At 43.2% G+C, this 14,626-nt stretch overlaps 2 protein-coding genes across 2 annotated transcripts, besides 2 other annotated features; one reads left to right on the top strand and one right to left on the bottom strand.

The window, feature by feature from the left end:
- Positions 1-1,336: 1,336 nt before the first annotated feature.
- Positions 1,337-1,352: a sequence feature (Short protein (PENARI_c009G11385, OGE52857.1) was converted to a misc_feature.).
- Positions 1,353-1,499: 147 nt separating this feature from the next.
- Positions 1,500-1,519: a sequence feature (Short protein (PENARI_c009G11385, OGE52857.1) was converted to a misc_feature.).
- A 6,435-nt stretch (positions 1,520-7,954) lies between these two features.
- Positions 7,955-9,058, top strand: PENARI_c009G03397 (uncharacterized protein; the record flags this gene model as incomplete). The annotated part of the gene is made up of 3 exons (XM_022631808.1): positions 7,955-8,428; positions 8,487-8,708; positions 8,759-9,058. The coding sequence occupies 3 exons, from the start codon at positions 7,955-7,957 to the stop codon at positions 9,056-9,058; spliced, it is 996 nt and encodes a 331-aa protein (XP_022488236.1).
- A 183-nt stretch (positions 9,059-9,241) lies between these two features.
- Positions 9,242-14,481, bottom strand: PENARI_c009G06202 (uncharacterized protein; the record flags this gene model as incomplete). Its single annotated transcript, XM_022631887.1, has 2 exons — positions 9,242-13,169; positions 13,283-14,481. 2 exons carry the CDS (start codon positions 14,479-14,481, stop codon positions 9,242-9,244), a joined length of 5,127 nt encoding a protein of 1,708 aa, XP_022488382.1.
- Between the last annotated feature and the right edge of the window lie 145 nt (positions 14,482-14,626).

Genomic DNA, 14,626 nt, shown 5'->3' with positions numbered 1-14,626 from the left:
CCCCCCCCCACTTTTTAAGCTATAGTAGCAATTTAAGCCTTAATTTTATACTAAAGATACTATATATTATAAGAGGCGTTCGCTAGTAGGCTTCTGCTATTAATGAACTATAATAAGAGGATCTATCGCGCGTAAATAAAGTGTTTAAGTAGATCGTGAATAGTACCTATTTAGCTATATATAGCGCGGCTATTTTACGTTAGAAAAACTATGAGCCACACGCCGCTAATATCAGAACTATCTAAAAGAAGAAATATATAAGAAAGCGAATATAATAAGACTATATACTCTAAGATAGAGCGTATAAAGGACAGAGAACGCCTCTAATAGTAAAGGTTTCTACAGGAATCTAATAAGCGAAGGCGAGAATAGCCTTTATTATAGTTCTAGAATCTTAGCCCGTATATAACCTTTACCTCTATATTACTATATTTATAAAGTAGCTATCTTAGGCCTTAAAATTTTAGTTAAGGCCCCTACAGTTAAGAATCTAGATATCCTAATCCCTTTTTAATAAGAAGGATTACTAAAAACTTTAGTCTTATAATAGAATCTATTTAGGAAGCTTTCTTTATTATAAATTAAGTATAGTTTTAAGGCTTTCTAGAATCTCTTACCTCTAGAATATAATAATAGGACTAGTAAGGGAATATTACTAATATATTATTTTTTTAGAGTGCTCCTTTACTATAAAAAAGCTAAGAAATATTTAATTGCTAATCTTACTATACTAAGAAAGCTATAGCGTTACTATTTAAGTGATTCTATACATTATAAAAGTAATACATCCCCTACCAAATGTTCCTTCCCACTCCTCTTTTTTGGGTCCCTTTGTTACGGACCTACCAGGCACCAATCGATTATAGGGCCGCAACTTACTGATAGGCCACCGAGAGCTAACCGACCTATCTAGTATAATCACGTTTCGCTTTTCCTTAAATACCTAGGGTGTCTAGGGTATAAGATACTACACGTGATCTAAAAGTGAGTAAGAGTATAATCTACCCTAAACGAACCTACCCGGTAGACTTTATCCTATATATATATAGCTATATATAATAGATAGGGTCTACGCGTAGAAGGCTACTTTCGGCCTAATCCGTATAAATACGTTTTGTCCGCTATAACCATACCGAGTTCCTAGCATAGGAACACATAATTATATAGGTAGTAGAATAGTCGATAGTCGATAGGTAGAATAATTCTATTATTTAGAAACCTTTAGTGACTCGTATAACTTAATTATAACTTAATAACACTACGAATAGACCTATACTCCGGTATTAGTTAGTTCGGCACTCTACCTAGTATCGCTCCTTAATATCCTTAAAAGGACTTAGCCCGTATAAGGCCTATTAGGCAACGGTACGGTTAAGAGACAGATCGTTAACGTTAGAAGCAAGGAAGCATTTAGGTAAGTGTAACCTAGGAATCTTCTAACATAGCGACGACCCAATAGTCGTGCGTAACACCCCTCTCAAAATATATATGTCACTTACATAGTATATAGCACCACCATTTTATAGTCTATAATAATATAATTAAAATTTAGGGTACTTAGTAATAGCACTTTCTAAAATTCGCTTAATATTTTATATAATACCCCTTATCCTTCTGCACTACCTTTAAACGTCTTCCTATACTTAATATTAGCGAATCTCGCTTTACCTAATCTAATGCCTTCGAAGCTTCTACTAGGTATTTTTTTAAAGTATTGCTAGTCTACCTCCGACCTTCCTTAGCTAATAAGCTCTAGAAATATCGTAAAAAGTTTAACTTTGACTAGCGCTATACTAGTTTAATTAGATTTAAATCGGGTAAGTACGCGGGCTAGTCTTTAATATATATTCTATAAGTTTTAACCACTCTTTTATATCCTTCGCTAGGTAGATCCTTATATTATCTTACTAGAATACTAAATTAGGGGTGTAGATTGGTATTAGACATTTTTTAAGCGTCGAAATATACGACTTTATAGTATAACCCCTCCCTAAGGCGATTCTTTATTACGCTATATTATTATTAAATCTATTCGACCTCCTAGCTAGATTCTAGCCTAAATCAGTTATAAAATATCTTTAACGTAAGCCTTAGTATTTATAAGATCTTTACGAAGGCCCTCTGAGGTCGTACAGAAGCACTATTATAGTCTAAAGTTCGAGGTTCGCTATACCGAACACTTATCCGAGAAAAACTACGATTAGAAGCTTTTACCTCGCTATTTTTGCGTAAATTTTAGCCTCCTTCTTAAAAGAGGAGGCTTATTGGTATATTCCTTTTCTTACGCCGTTTTTAAAGTCCGAATTACTTTAAAACTCGCTATATAGTAGACCGAGACGGATAACTAGGAGTCACAGCACTAAGCTATTTATAGGTCTAAAACGGGTGCCGGCGCGCTTATAAATAGAGGTAAGTGCTAGCTCGAGAGTCTAGCTTTGAAGGATAGTCGGGTTCGAGGAAGCGATTTAATCGATTCTTATTCCTTAAAGCGCTTAAGCGTATTGTAGATAATCTTGCGGGTGTAGCTAAAATTATTAGCTAGTTTTGACTATGAAGTACCACTCTTATAAGCGTAGACAATAGCTGACCTTTGCTTAGGGCTTAATTCAGCCTATTCCCTACGTTTTGGGTCGATTCTCATTGGAATTGGATGCCTAGGGGAGGTGTAGAAAGAAAAATAAAAAGGTGGGTTAGTTGCCGGGTCAAATATAAGTGGGGTAGTGGGTAAATACTTTTTTGACCAATATCTATATATTTAAAGTATAATAGTTTATAGGCTACGTTAGGTTTTACTAAAGTTTTATCCTAGGATTCTTATTTATATCGCGATTAGTAACTACTTATACTCTACTTTAGAAGAATACTAATAATATGTTGAAATAATTCTATTTTACCTATAAAACCTATAAAGTATTTAGTATATAGACTTAAGTATACTTTTGGAAAATAATATTACCTTTAATATTTTAACCCTAGACTAAATCATTGCCTAAGTCTCATATATTAACGTATTTCACTAGTGAGCTACGCACCCCACTAAACCTATCAATTTTAAATATAATTATCTCAACCAAAACGCTATTAAATTTGCTAAGCTAAAAACCAGTTCTATTAGGATATGTAGTCAATTTATAACCCTAAATTCTATATATACTACACTTCGGTAACGCTCTCTTACGTGGCTATAAAGGTGCTAGGTCTAATTCTACCTTACGGGGTATTTATACTAAAACCGCTTACTCTAGCTACGCTACTAAGGTAGAGGCCTCTAAAACTTTAAGGCCTTCTTTAGAAGCTATTTACCTTTTAGACCGAGTCCCTTTTCGCTTCTTTATAACGCGTAATTCGCTTCCTTCTTTCTTAAGTAAAGCTATCGATTATATTATAGTTTAGAAAGCCTTTAAAACCTAATTTATCGCGGAGTTAAGCGGGCTAGATAGGCTTTATAAGCGCGCTTTTAGTAAAGCTTTAATTAAGGAAGCTTACTTTTATAATTACGTATAGTTTAAACGCGTTTTTAGATCTTACTTACTCCTCTAGCTTAAGAGGGGGGTGGGGATTAGCGTATAAAGGCGGATATTAAGCTTTAAAAGTACTCGATTAGGATTATACGATATTAAACTAGCGACGGTAAAGCTATTTTTAATAGTCTCCGATTTAAATACCTTAATTTACGTAGATAGGTAGGCTTTAAGGAAGTCTAGCTTATTAATATAGTTAATTCTAACACGCGTTTTTAATTTAATAAGCTACGCGTAAGCACGTTTTAATACTATATAATAGCTAATATTAAGAGGCTATAAAAGATAAGATAAATACGGAGGTCTATAAATCATAATAATATTATTCTTTTTATAAATTTAATCGAACTCCGCGGTTAAATAACTTCCGTGGCTATTAAGTATTAAAAGTCTATACTTCCCTTTTATACGGGAAAAAGTATATAGACTAAAGAGCTTTTAAAGCTACTAAAGTCTAATTTTATTAGAGGTCTATCTATTAGGACTAATCTTGAGTCTTAAATTATCCGGAAGGCCCTTAAACTAAGATTTAATAAAGACTTTACCTGTAAAAATCACGTATAGAGGAAGCGCCTATCCTAAAGCATTTATATACTTAATTATAGTTACATACCCGAGATTTCCGGGCTATAAGAGCGATCGCGAACTATAGTATTCCCTTCTTATAATAATCTTCGCGGTCGTAATTAAGCCTATTATAAATCTAGTCTCGTTAAAGTTATAGATAGTATTAGGATGGATACCGTAAGAAAGGATCGTTTTTTAGATAAAAGAAAACTATTCTTTAATAATTTTTAGGTCTTCACACTTCGCGCGATCGTAATTATAGCTTTTCGAGAATAGGGAGGAAAGGTTAGGATACCTTTTCACGAATTTTGTAACCTAACTTTAGCCGACCGAAGTAACTAAGGTAGATCCACGCTCCACGAGTAGTAAATTCGCTATTTCTTATATAGTAGAAGGCTAAGGAGCTACTCCACGGAGATCTATAGAGAGAATATATTTTTAAAGAGATTCCTCTTCAATTTCAGTTAATTTAAATTATTTGCGCGGGAAGACGCGCGGTTTTGAACCCTATTAAGGCACGTACGGAGTGTCGATTCTAGCACGTTAAAACAGCGCGGTGCCACGTAAAGAGGTAAATTATTGCTTCTAAATAGCCTATATAGCTAATAAGGTCCTACCCTCCTACTTATACGTTTTTGAGAGGATTGAGTACGAATTAGTGGCATGGTGGGTGGTTGAATAAAGAGTCTAATTAATTGACGCATTTTTGGTGGGGTGCGCGGCTCACTAGTGAATCAAGTTAACGTATCTCACATGCGAGCTGGACACCCCAAAACACCATAGTAAATGCGATAAATTATAACATAGTATCACAACAACCATAGGTTATAGGAACTTATCCTTATAAATGAACACTTAGGTTGTATCTAGACTCTAAAAATAGTTTCATGAATTTCTATCCCTTAGTGATTGAAAGTGATTGAGATATATATAATTCTAGCTCCTAGCAACGTAATTTTCGATACCGCAGCATTGCAGGTTTTAGATCTCTTCAAAATTAACATATAGTGATAAAAGACCTTATCAACGGCTATTGAAAAATAATAAAATAAAACCGTCGTTGTTAAGATATCAGTGTAGAATATTTCGCATGTACTATGGTGTTTTGGGGTGTCCAGCTCGTATGTGAAATACGTTAGGATTTAGACTAATAATAATTTAAGCTAGCACTTTCTTAATAAGTATTATTAGTATCTAATTAAATATTAGTCTAAGATAATAGTTAGTCCAAAATTATAATATAAGACGTATAACGCTAAGCTTCTTACTATTATAGATTATTTATATATATAAGTTATATATTAATATATTTCCCTACTAAGCAAGCTACCCTAGAATACTATAGTAAATATAGTATATTCTACACTAATATCTTCATAATTATATTTTTATTTTTGTTTACTAATCACTAGTAGCTGTTAATAAGGCTTTTTAGTAGTATATATTAATTTTAACGAAATCCGAAACCTATATTATTACGATATTAAAAATTAGGTTACTAACTAGAAGCTAGAAATATAAATATCTAATTATATCTTAATTAGTAACTTATAGAAATTCTTTAAATTCCTGTTAGATACTAATACTACCTAAAAAGTATTAATCGTTAAGTAGCAGTCCCTTTTAACCTACTACAGATACTAGTCAAATGTTCCTTCCCACTCCGCCCCACTATATTGGCCCAACAACCAACCCATGCTTTTTTTTTCACTCCTACACCTCCCCTATTGCTCCGATTGTAATGAAAGTAGGACCAAAAAATAGCAAAACGGCGCAGCTATCTACGTCCCAAAGGTCAGCTATTATCTATGCTCACGAGAATGGCGCTACGCAAGTGCAATTAGCTAATGACTTTGGCTACTCTCGGCGTACAATCTACAATACGCTAAAACGCTATTCAGAAGGCGAAAAGCTAGAGAATCGCGAAAAAAGCGGCCGTCCCGCTATTATTAGTGAGCGCGCTTGCTCTTATCTCTATTTATAGGCACGTCGGCATCCGTTTTAGACCTATAAATAGCTAAGTGCTGCCATAGCTTAGTATCCGTCACCCTCCACTATACGTCGAATTTTGAAGCGATTCGGACTCGGAAAGCGGCGATTAAAATAGAAAATACCAATTAAGCCTCCTCTTGCAAGGAAGAGGCTAAAATTTGCGCGAAAATAGCGACGCGAAAGCTTCCAATCGTGGATCTTCTCGGACGAGTGTTTGGTGCAACGAACCTCGAATTTTGGACCACAATAGTGCTTTCGTATAACCTCGGAGGGCCTTCCTAAGGACCTTGTGAATGCTAAGGCTCACGTTAAAGATATTTCACAAATGGTTTAGGCCGGAATCTAGCTAGAAGGTCGAATAGAATTAATAATTATGGAACGGGACAAAGAATCGCGGTCGGGGAGGGGTTATACTGCGAAGTCGTATATTTCGACGCTCGAAAAAGGTCTAATGCCAATATATACCCCTAATTTAGTATTTTAGCAAGATAACGCGAGGATTTATCTAGCGAAGGACACGTAAGAGTGGTTTAAAACTCACAGAGTATACGTCGAAGACTAGCCCGCGCACTCACCCGATTTGAACCCAATTGAACCGGTATGGCGCTGGTTAAAAGTGAAGCTTTTTGCGATGTTTCTAGAGCTTATTAGTCAAGGAAGGTCGGAGGCAGACTAGAAATATTTTAAAAAATGCCTAGTGGAAGCTTAGAAGGCATTAGATTAGGCAAAGATAGATTTGCTAATATTGAGCATGGGAAGACGTTTGAAGGCAGTGAGGAAGGCTAAGGGGTATTACACAAAATATTAAGCGAATTTTTGAAAGTGCTATTATTAAGCAACCCTTAAATTTAATTATAATATTATAGACCATAAAATGGTGGTGCTATATACTATATAAGTGATATATATATTTTGAGAGGGGACCCGTGTAAAGAAAGGGGTTCTAGTATTTGCAGGATAGAGCCTGTCAACTAGGTAAGACGAAGATGCCTGGGAAGCAAGTAGTATATTGGAGGAATACAGAGACTGATCCTTGGAGAACCTCTGGGTTCTCCTGGAGTGCACTATTTAACATGGGAGATCAGCGTTGCGGTGAGGAAGCGCTGACGTGTCGACACCTGTATGATGTTGATCCTCTGACAGTGCGAGAGATCTGTGCATGATTCCTGAGGACTCTGTGCATGATTCCTGAGGACTCTGTGCATGATTCCTGAGGACTCTGTGCATGATTCCTGAGGACTCCGTTACAATTATCCCCCCGTCCAGTACGGGTGTCCGCACCCGTGGTGAAGTCTGCAGAGCGTAGCCCATTAAAAACCCAGTGGGAAAAGGTAGCTAGTTCTTGCAGGAGAAATAGTAATTGCGGGAAGACAGGAAGGCGATGGGGAAACGATAGTGTAAGGATAGACGGTTGCAGGCAGGAAAATTGGGGCCTGAGGCAGGAATTTGATAGGGCTGGAAAACCTCATGATTTCCTAGTTGGGGTGCAGGGGTTTGTTTGTATGGGTGGTGCGCTTTGTTGTGGTAAACAAAGCTTCTTTAACACAGTGAAACTGCGTGAAACAAAGCGTCTTCGACGTGTTTGTTTCTGCGTTTGTTTGTTCAGGGTTACAGGGCTTTGTTGTGAATTCATCCTCATGGGTATAAATCCCCTGTTGTTTACCTTTCAGTTTTCCTTTTCCCTCATCATTTTCCACAACAGCGACACGTTCTCACGTCGCTGTCGTTTCTCTGGTGTTTCTCCAGATTCTGGCTGTCATATCTTCAGGTAAGTGTGATGACCATTCCCATGTCTAAGTCTGACGACACGTTGCTGACTCGCTGTTGTTTTGCCGTCGTTTCAGTAGCGATCTAACTGCTGTGCGCTGATCATCATGCCTCCCCGCGGAACAGGTCGTGGTCGTGGCCGTGGCCGAGGTCGTGGCAAGGCCCCAGCAGCCCCAGCTCCTCCCAGTCGTTCGCCCACTCCATCTGAGGTTGAGAGTGTGATTTCCAGCTCGGACGATGAGCAGGAGGAAACCTCTAGTGCACCTGAATTCTCGCCAGCAGCTCGCTCGGTGATCACTGGTTCCGAGACTCCTACTCCCAGCGCTCCCAGCACTCCCACCCCCAGTGGACCCACTTCTCTTGCTGGTCTCCGCCGTGCCCTTACCGGTGGAGTCAGGAAGAAGAACCGCCCCCTTCGCCCTGTCGCCTATCTCCGCCATGTGGCGTGGTGCATGCACTGTTTCCGGACTTTCTTGGAGAACTGGGACACCAGTGGACCACCAGTGATCCCCTGCTGGGACGACGGCTTGTCGTCGAAGAGATGCCGTCAGTGCGCCAGCCGCAATAAGAATTGCGAGCCTGTGAGTGTTTCCAATAAGCATGGTGTTATGATAGCGGCTAACCAGCGTTTCTCTGTAGGTAAACGAAGGTATCCTTGGTGATGCGATGCGTCTCCAGTGCATTCTCGACTGGGCCAAGCCTTTCTGGGACAATGAGGACGATAACGAAGTTTTCGATTTGGACAATGCTGTCTTTGGTGACCTGGTCCAGGCTGTTCAGGCCCTGCTCGCCGGTTTCAACGTCCTCTTAGATGGTCACCGTAAGCAGTTTGGCATTGCTTCAGATAAGAAGCCAGCGAAGGTACGGTGTTCTGTTGTTGTTTCTCTAGCGTTTTGCTAACTGTTCGGTAGGACATCGCCAAGTCCTACGAAGCAGTTGTCCACAACCGTCGTGGATTGCTCCAGCCAATCCCTGTCACTGTCGGTATGTCGTCGCTTCGCCGTCTCGTCGCTGAAGCTTCGACTTACCCCGGTGCACGTCTTTCGGATGATGGTTACCATGCTTGGGCTTTTGCTGTGCGAACTTTTCGTTCCGCTGTTGTTGAGATTGTGGCTAGCCAGGAGAAGTACGATAACCTCTCTAACCCCCAGTACGACCAGCTTGAGGCAGATGTGGTCAAGGATTTCCCCGTTGAGGACTACCTTGTTTAGTCGTCGGGTTGCTAGTGTTTCGTTGGCTCGTAGGAGGGTCTTTTGCTGTTTATCCTTTCGAGGATAGTTTTTGTGTTTTCTCCGGTTTTGTGGATATGGCGGGTAGCTAGGGTGAGCTAGTTGTCTTGCTGTATTTTCGCTAGTGTTTTGTGGTCGGATCGATGTTTCCCCAGGATAATTCAATCAATTCGACCTTTTCTTTTGCTTCTGGAACTTTGCGATAATACCTCTAGCATTCCCCATGTCCGAGAGTGGTACCCATTGATTGTACTCGGAGGGCCATCCTTTCCATTTAACCAAGTAGTGTAGTTCATTCTGGAACTTCTTTTCACCCCGGACCTCCTCAACCTCCCACTCATCATCATCTTCTAGCTCTGGCATAGGTAGGGTTTCACTATCGTTTCGCTGATGCCATTCTTGGAGTAAAGAGACAGGGAAGACATTGTGTAGACGAGAGTATTGCTCGGGTAATGCTAGCCGGTACGCCTGCTTTCCAACTTTGTCAAGGATCCGGAAAGGTCCAATGAAGTTTGGGGCAAGTTTTCTTGATGGGTTCTTTATTCGGAGATTGCGGGTTGATAGTGCAACTAATTGTCCCCTTCGGAACTGTATAGGTTCGTGGCGTTTATTGTAGTGTTTCGCCTGCGATTCGCTTGCTTTTCGCCATGCTTCTTGAAGCCTTTCTCGTAGCTTTTGCAACTTTTCTAGTCGTGCTGTAGTTGCTGGGACTTCCTCCCTGGAAGCGCCGTCCTCGGCGCGCAATTGGAAGTTTGGGTCATAACCGTAAAGTGCTTTGAAAGGTGTAAACCCTGTGGTTGAGTTTATAGCATTATTGGTGGCAAATTGGGCTGTAGGGAGGAGGACTGGCCAATTGGTTTGTTCCGTATTGACGAAGCATCGAAGGTAGCTCTCGAGTACTTGGTTCATCCTTTCCGTTTGGCCGTCGGTCTGCGGGTGAAACGCTGTCGAAAATCTCAATTTGACATGGCTTTGGTAGCAGAGTTTAGACCAGAATTTGCTAGTAAAGACTGATCCTCGGTCTGAAACTATGCTATTTGGCGGGCCAAATCGGAGTTCGATTTCTTGGTGAAACAATTCAGCTAGTTGCACAGCATCAATTGTAGATGAAACGGGTAGGAAGACGGCGTATTTTGAAAATCTATCCACGATAACTAAGATCGCGTCGACGGTGTTGTCCTTGTAAATTGTCTGTGGCAAGTGGGTGATAAAGTCCATTGCTAGATCGCTGAAGGGTCGCTGGGGAATCGGTAGCGACTGTAGTTCGCCATAAGGTCGATGCCTTGGTGTGGCTGCCCCTTGGCATACTGCGCATTCTTTGACGTATTGGGCCACGTCCTTTTGCAAGTTAACCCAATGGAATTTGCGTTTTAGTAACTCGGTGGTGCGAGTTCGACCGAAATGTCCTGCGAGTGGATCATCATGGTAGATATTTAGCAGTTTCTGACGTAGGCCATTTCTTATGGGGATGTACAACCTATTTTGGTATCTAAGGAGGCCTTCATGGTCGACTAGCCATCCATGGTTCCCGCGCTTTTCTAGCTTAACGTCGGTGATACGACGGCGGGTCTCTGGGTCTCCGCCCTGTTCCTGTCCGATCTGGGACTTTAAATCAGTCGTGGAGTTCAATTCCTGAACTGACCAACCCGTGGTCCCACGCTTGGCTTGTGAGACTCCGACGTTTCCACGCCTTGCCTCTGAGACTCCGACGATTCGACGCCTTGCCTCAGGGTCCTCACCCTGTATTCGCCCAATTAAGGTCTTCAATTCTGTCGTGGCGTCTAGCCCGTAGACTTGTTCAACCACACAGGCGCGCTCAACCTCCCGCTGGGTGATCGCACGATCTCCCTCAGCGGTGCGAACTGTCATGGCGTCTTCTTCTAAGACTAGGGGCAAAACCATGCAGCGGTGACTAACGACTTTTTCACGGGACGCACGACGGCGGTACGCTGGGTAGCGCAGAGGTACTCGATGGTACAGAGAAGCTCGACGGCGTTTCTCTCCCTTAATAGACGCTCGACGGCGTATCAGCACTCGACGGTGCAGAGATGCTCGACGGCTATCTCTCTTCTTGCTAAGCTCCGGCGTCCCGGGCTCGCTAAGCTCAGTCGTAGGCACATCCTGGCTGGCCTTGGTTGCAGGCACATCCTGACCGGTATTCATTTCTTTGACAGCAATTTGCTGTACATTCACCCCCTGATCGCTAGCGAAGCGCTCTTGGATCGGGGTCGTAAGTTCAGCTGCGGGCGCAACCCGACTGGCATTTGGTTTCCTTGATAAGCCATCCGCGGGATTGGTCTTCCCAGCGCGATGCTTTATAGTGAACTCGAACGGAGTTAAAAACATAAGCCACCTTGCCTGTCTGCCGTTAAGCTTAGGCTGCTTCATAAATGTCTGGAGATTAGCATGGTCTGAAAGCACCTCGACGGGATACTTGCTACCCTCTAGGTAGTGCCTCCATTGTTTAAACGAATAAACGATAGCGAAAAGCTCTTGATCTGGCGTCGCATAACGGAGCTCCGCGCCAATAAATTTCTTTGACCAGTACGCTACGGGGTGCCATGTCCCGCTAGCGTCTGGCTGCGAGAGGATTCCAGCCATCCCAAGGTTTGATGCATCAGATTCGATACGGATCCGTTTTTGTGGATCAAAATGCTGGAGCACTGGGGCTTCTTGGAATGCATTGAGAAGCCGGTGAAACGCTTGCGTTTCTTCGTCGGAGAGCAAGACATTACCAGGCTTCTTGCCATTCTTACTTCCTCGAAGCAGGGAGGTTAGAGGTAATGCAATCAGGCTATACCCTTGGATAAATCGTCGATAAAAGTTGCAGAATCCTAGGAATACTTGGATTTCATGGTAGCTTTTTGGGATTTCCCATGAAGCGATAGCGTCGACGCGCTGTCTATCCATTGATATGCCATTCCTAGACACCACGAATCCTAGGAATTCAACCTGGTCTTGGTAGAAGGTGCATTTTGCAGGTTTCGCGTATAGCTGTGCCTGTCGTAACCTCTGTAGCACTTGACAAATATGCTCTGTGTGGGCCTCGCGGTCCGGCGAGAAGATCAGGATATCATCGAGATACGCCACACAAACGACATCGAGAAGCCCTCTTAACGCCGTGTGAATATAATTCTGAAAAGTGGCTGGTGCATTCGTAAGACCAAACGGCATGACTGTATACTCGAAATGGCCATAGCGAGTGCGAAAGGCTGTTTTCCACTCTTCTCCTTCACGGATCCTGATCCGATAGTACGCATCTTGTATATCAATTTTGCTAAAGAACTGCGCGCCAGCGAGTCGATCGAGGATCTCCGAGATGAGAGGAAGGGGATACCGGTTTTTGACTGAGACCTTATTTAATCCCCGATAGTCTACACAGAGACGTAGACTGCCATCCTTCTTTGGAACAAATAGGATAGGGGCCCCTGCTGGACTTTTCGAGGGTCGGATCCGACCATTGTCAAGGTTTTCATCTAGGTAGGACCGAAGCTCTCGAAGTTCTGTCTGAGAGAGAGGGTAAATTGGGCCATACGGCGGCGTTTCGCCGTCTTTTAGCTCGATAGTATGGTCTGTTGCTTTCTGAGGTGGTAGGGTCTTGGCATTTTCGGGAGCGAATACGTCGCGGTACGCTAGTAATTCGCTAGGGAGACCCTCCTCACGTGAGGCGGGGTATTCTTGGTTGTCTCCTGGAAGCCACACTTCCTCAGGAAGCTTTACCACCGCATACACGTACGCGTGGTTCCGGCATTCCTTTACAAATTGATATGGGGTGGCTATCGAGTATGACGGTGCGACATACCACCACTGGCGTTTATGTGGCGAAAAGTCGACGTGTTCATCTCGCACCGTTGTCATAGATAGGAGAACCGGGCTTCCTTCGAGGCGAGGGTCTCGATCGATAGCTAGACAACGCCTTTCGAAGGTGCGAGTAGTCCCCCGCGAGTCGGTCGCCGTGATAGGGACTATCCACACCCCATAAGTAGGTGTTGACCTTCGATTGATAGCTGAGATAATGACGCCGGTGAGTGGTGCGCGACGGAGTCCGTATTGCTGAGCAAATTGATGACTGACGATGTCAACCTCGGCTCCGCTATCGAGATCCGCATGCGTTTCGATGTCGCCCCGTACGGTAATTGGGATATATAGGCGGCTTGTGGTCCCAATTTTATCTTGAGGGGTCGGTGTCCCGGCTTCTACACCGACCCTCTGGCTTTTCCCGAATGCGCTGGTGCCGACTGAACCTTAGTCGAATTTTGGGGGCACTGGTCCTTCCAGTGGTCTGTTGACCCGCAGGTGAAACAGCTGTATGGTTTTTGTGGAGTTGTATTATCGTTTCGCTGGCGATCATGCGGCTTTGCGCCGAATTCACGCCGGTTTGAATATGGTTTAGTGTTTGGGTTTCGGTCACCACCTCGTCCTCGGAAGCTTCCACGGTTCCATCCTCGGCCCCGACCAAAGTTGGAGGATGGCCCGTTGAAGTTAGTCCGTTTTCGATATCCCTGTTGGTCAGGGGAGTGATGTCTTTTGTTTGTTGAGCGGGGAGGGTAGTCCTTTGTTCCCGACTCCGTTTGAATGAGGTTCCAATAGTGCATCGCTGTCGATACCATCTCGTCCCGATTTTTAGGCAAATGAAGCATAGCATTCTGGATACGTGATCGGAGGCGAAGCTGTAACTTAGTGAAGAAGTTAAGTGCCCGTTGATCCTCCGACGGTGCTTCGAAATGTCTTTCGAGCGAGAGGAGGTAGGAATTAAAATCGCTTGGACTTTGATTCGGACCTTGCCGGGCCTCTTGTAAAGAGGTAGCGATGTCGGCTTGTAGTGTGGCCGAATTGTGTAGTAACGTAAGAGTCCATTTCTCGAATAGTTCCCATGTCGTTTTGTAAGCGGTTCGCTGGGGCTCCGCCTTCTCTTCGACATAGTGTCGCCATCTTTCGCGACAGTCAGAACTCATGCAGTTGGTGGCACCAAGGATCTTTCTCTCGTCCGATCCATATTTGCGGGGTGCGCCTGCGAACATGTCTTGGAGGTCATTGAGCCAGGTTTGGCGTTGTTGTATACTGTAGTGTGCTTTAAAAATTGCAACTTCGATTTTGATTTCTCCGGAAGCTCGTCCTCGATCAGATGATGTAGAGGAAGAGCGTCGATGGCGATCCGACAACGATTTCTCGGTTATTTGGCCGATTGCTTCCTCGAGTTCCTTCTTTCGGGTAAGCAACGCATGAAGGGTTTCGAGGCGTTCGACCTCAGCGAGGTGCTCGCTAAGTTGGGAAGTCCGGTCCTGAGAATTGTTCTCCGGGCTGCTACTTCCGTCGTAGATAGTGGCGGGAGGAACAATGGACTCGGTGTCGGTTCGGTGTGGGTTCGCTGGCGATCCCCGAGCGACCGACGATCGGGTAGTCATTGTTGCTTTGGGAGGCATCTTCAATCTTAGGTAGTTGAAGAAGAAGGATCAGAATTGTAAAGAAAGGGGTTCTAGTATTTGCAGGATAGAGCCTGTCAACTAGGTAAGACGAAGATGCCTGGGAAGCAAGTAGTATATTGGAGGA

Source organism: Penicillium arizonense, assembly GCF_001773325.1.
Source record: "Penicillium arizonense strain CBS 141311 chromosome Unknown PENARI_contig009, whole genome shotgun sequence".
Taxonomy (NCBI): domain Eukaryota; kingdom Fungi; phylum Ascomycota; class Eurotiomycetes; order Eurotiales; family Aspergillaceae; genus Penicillium; species Penicillium arizonense.
This window is presented reverse-complemented; position numbering and strand designations above follow the sequence as displayed.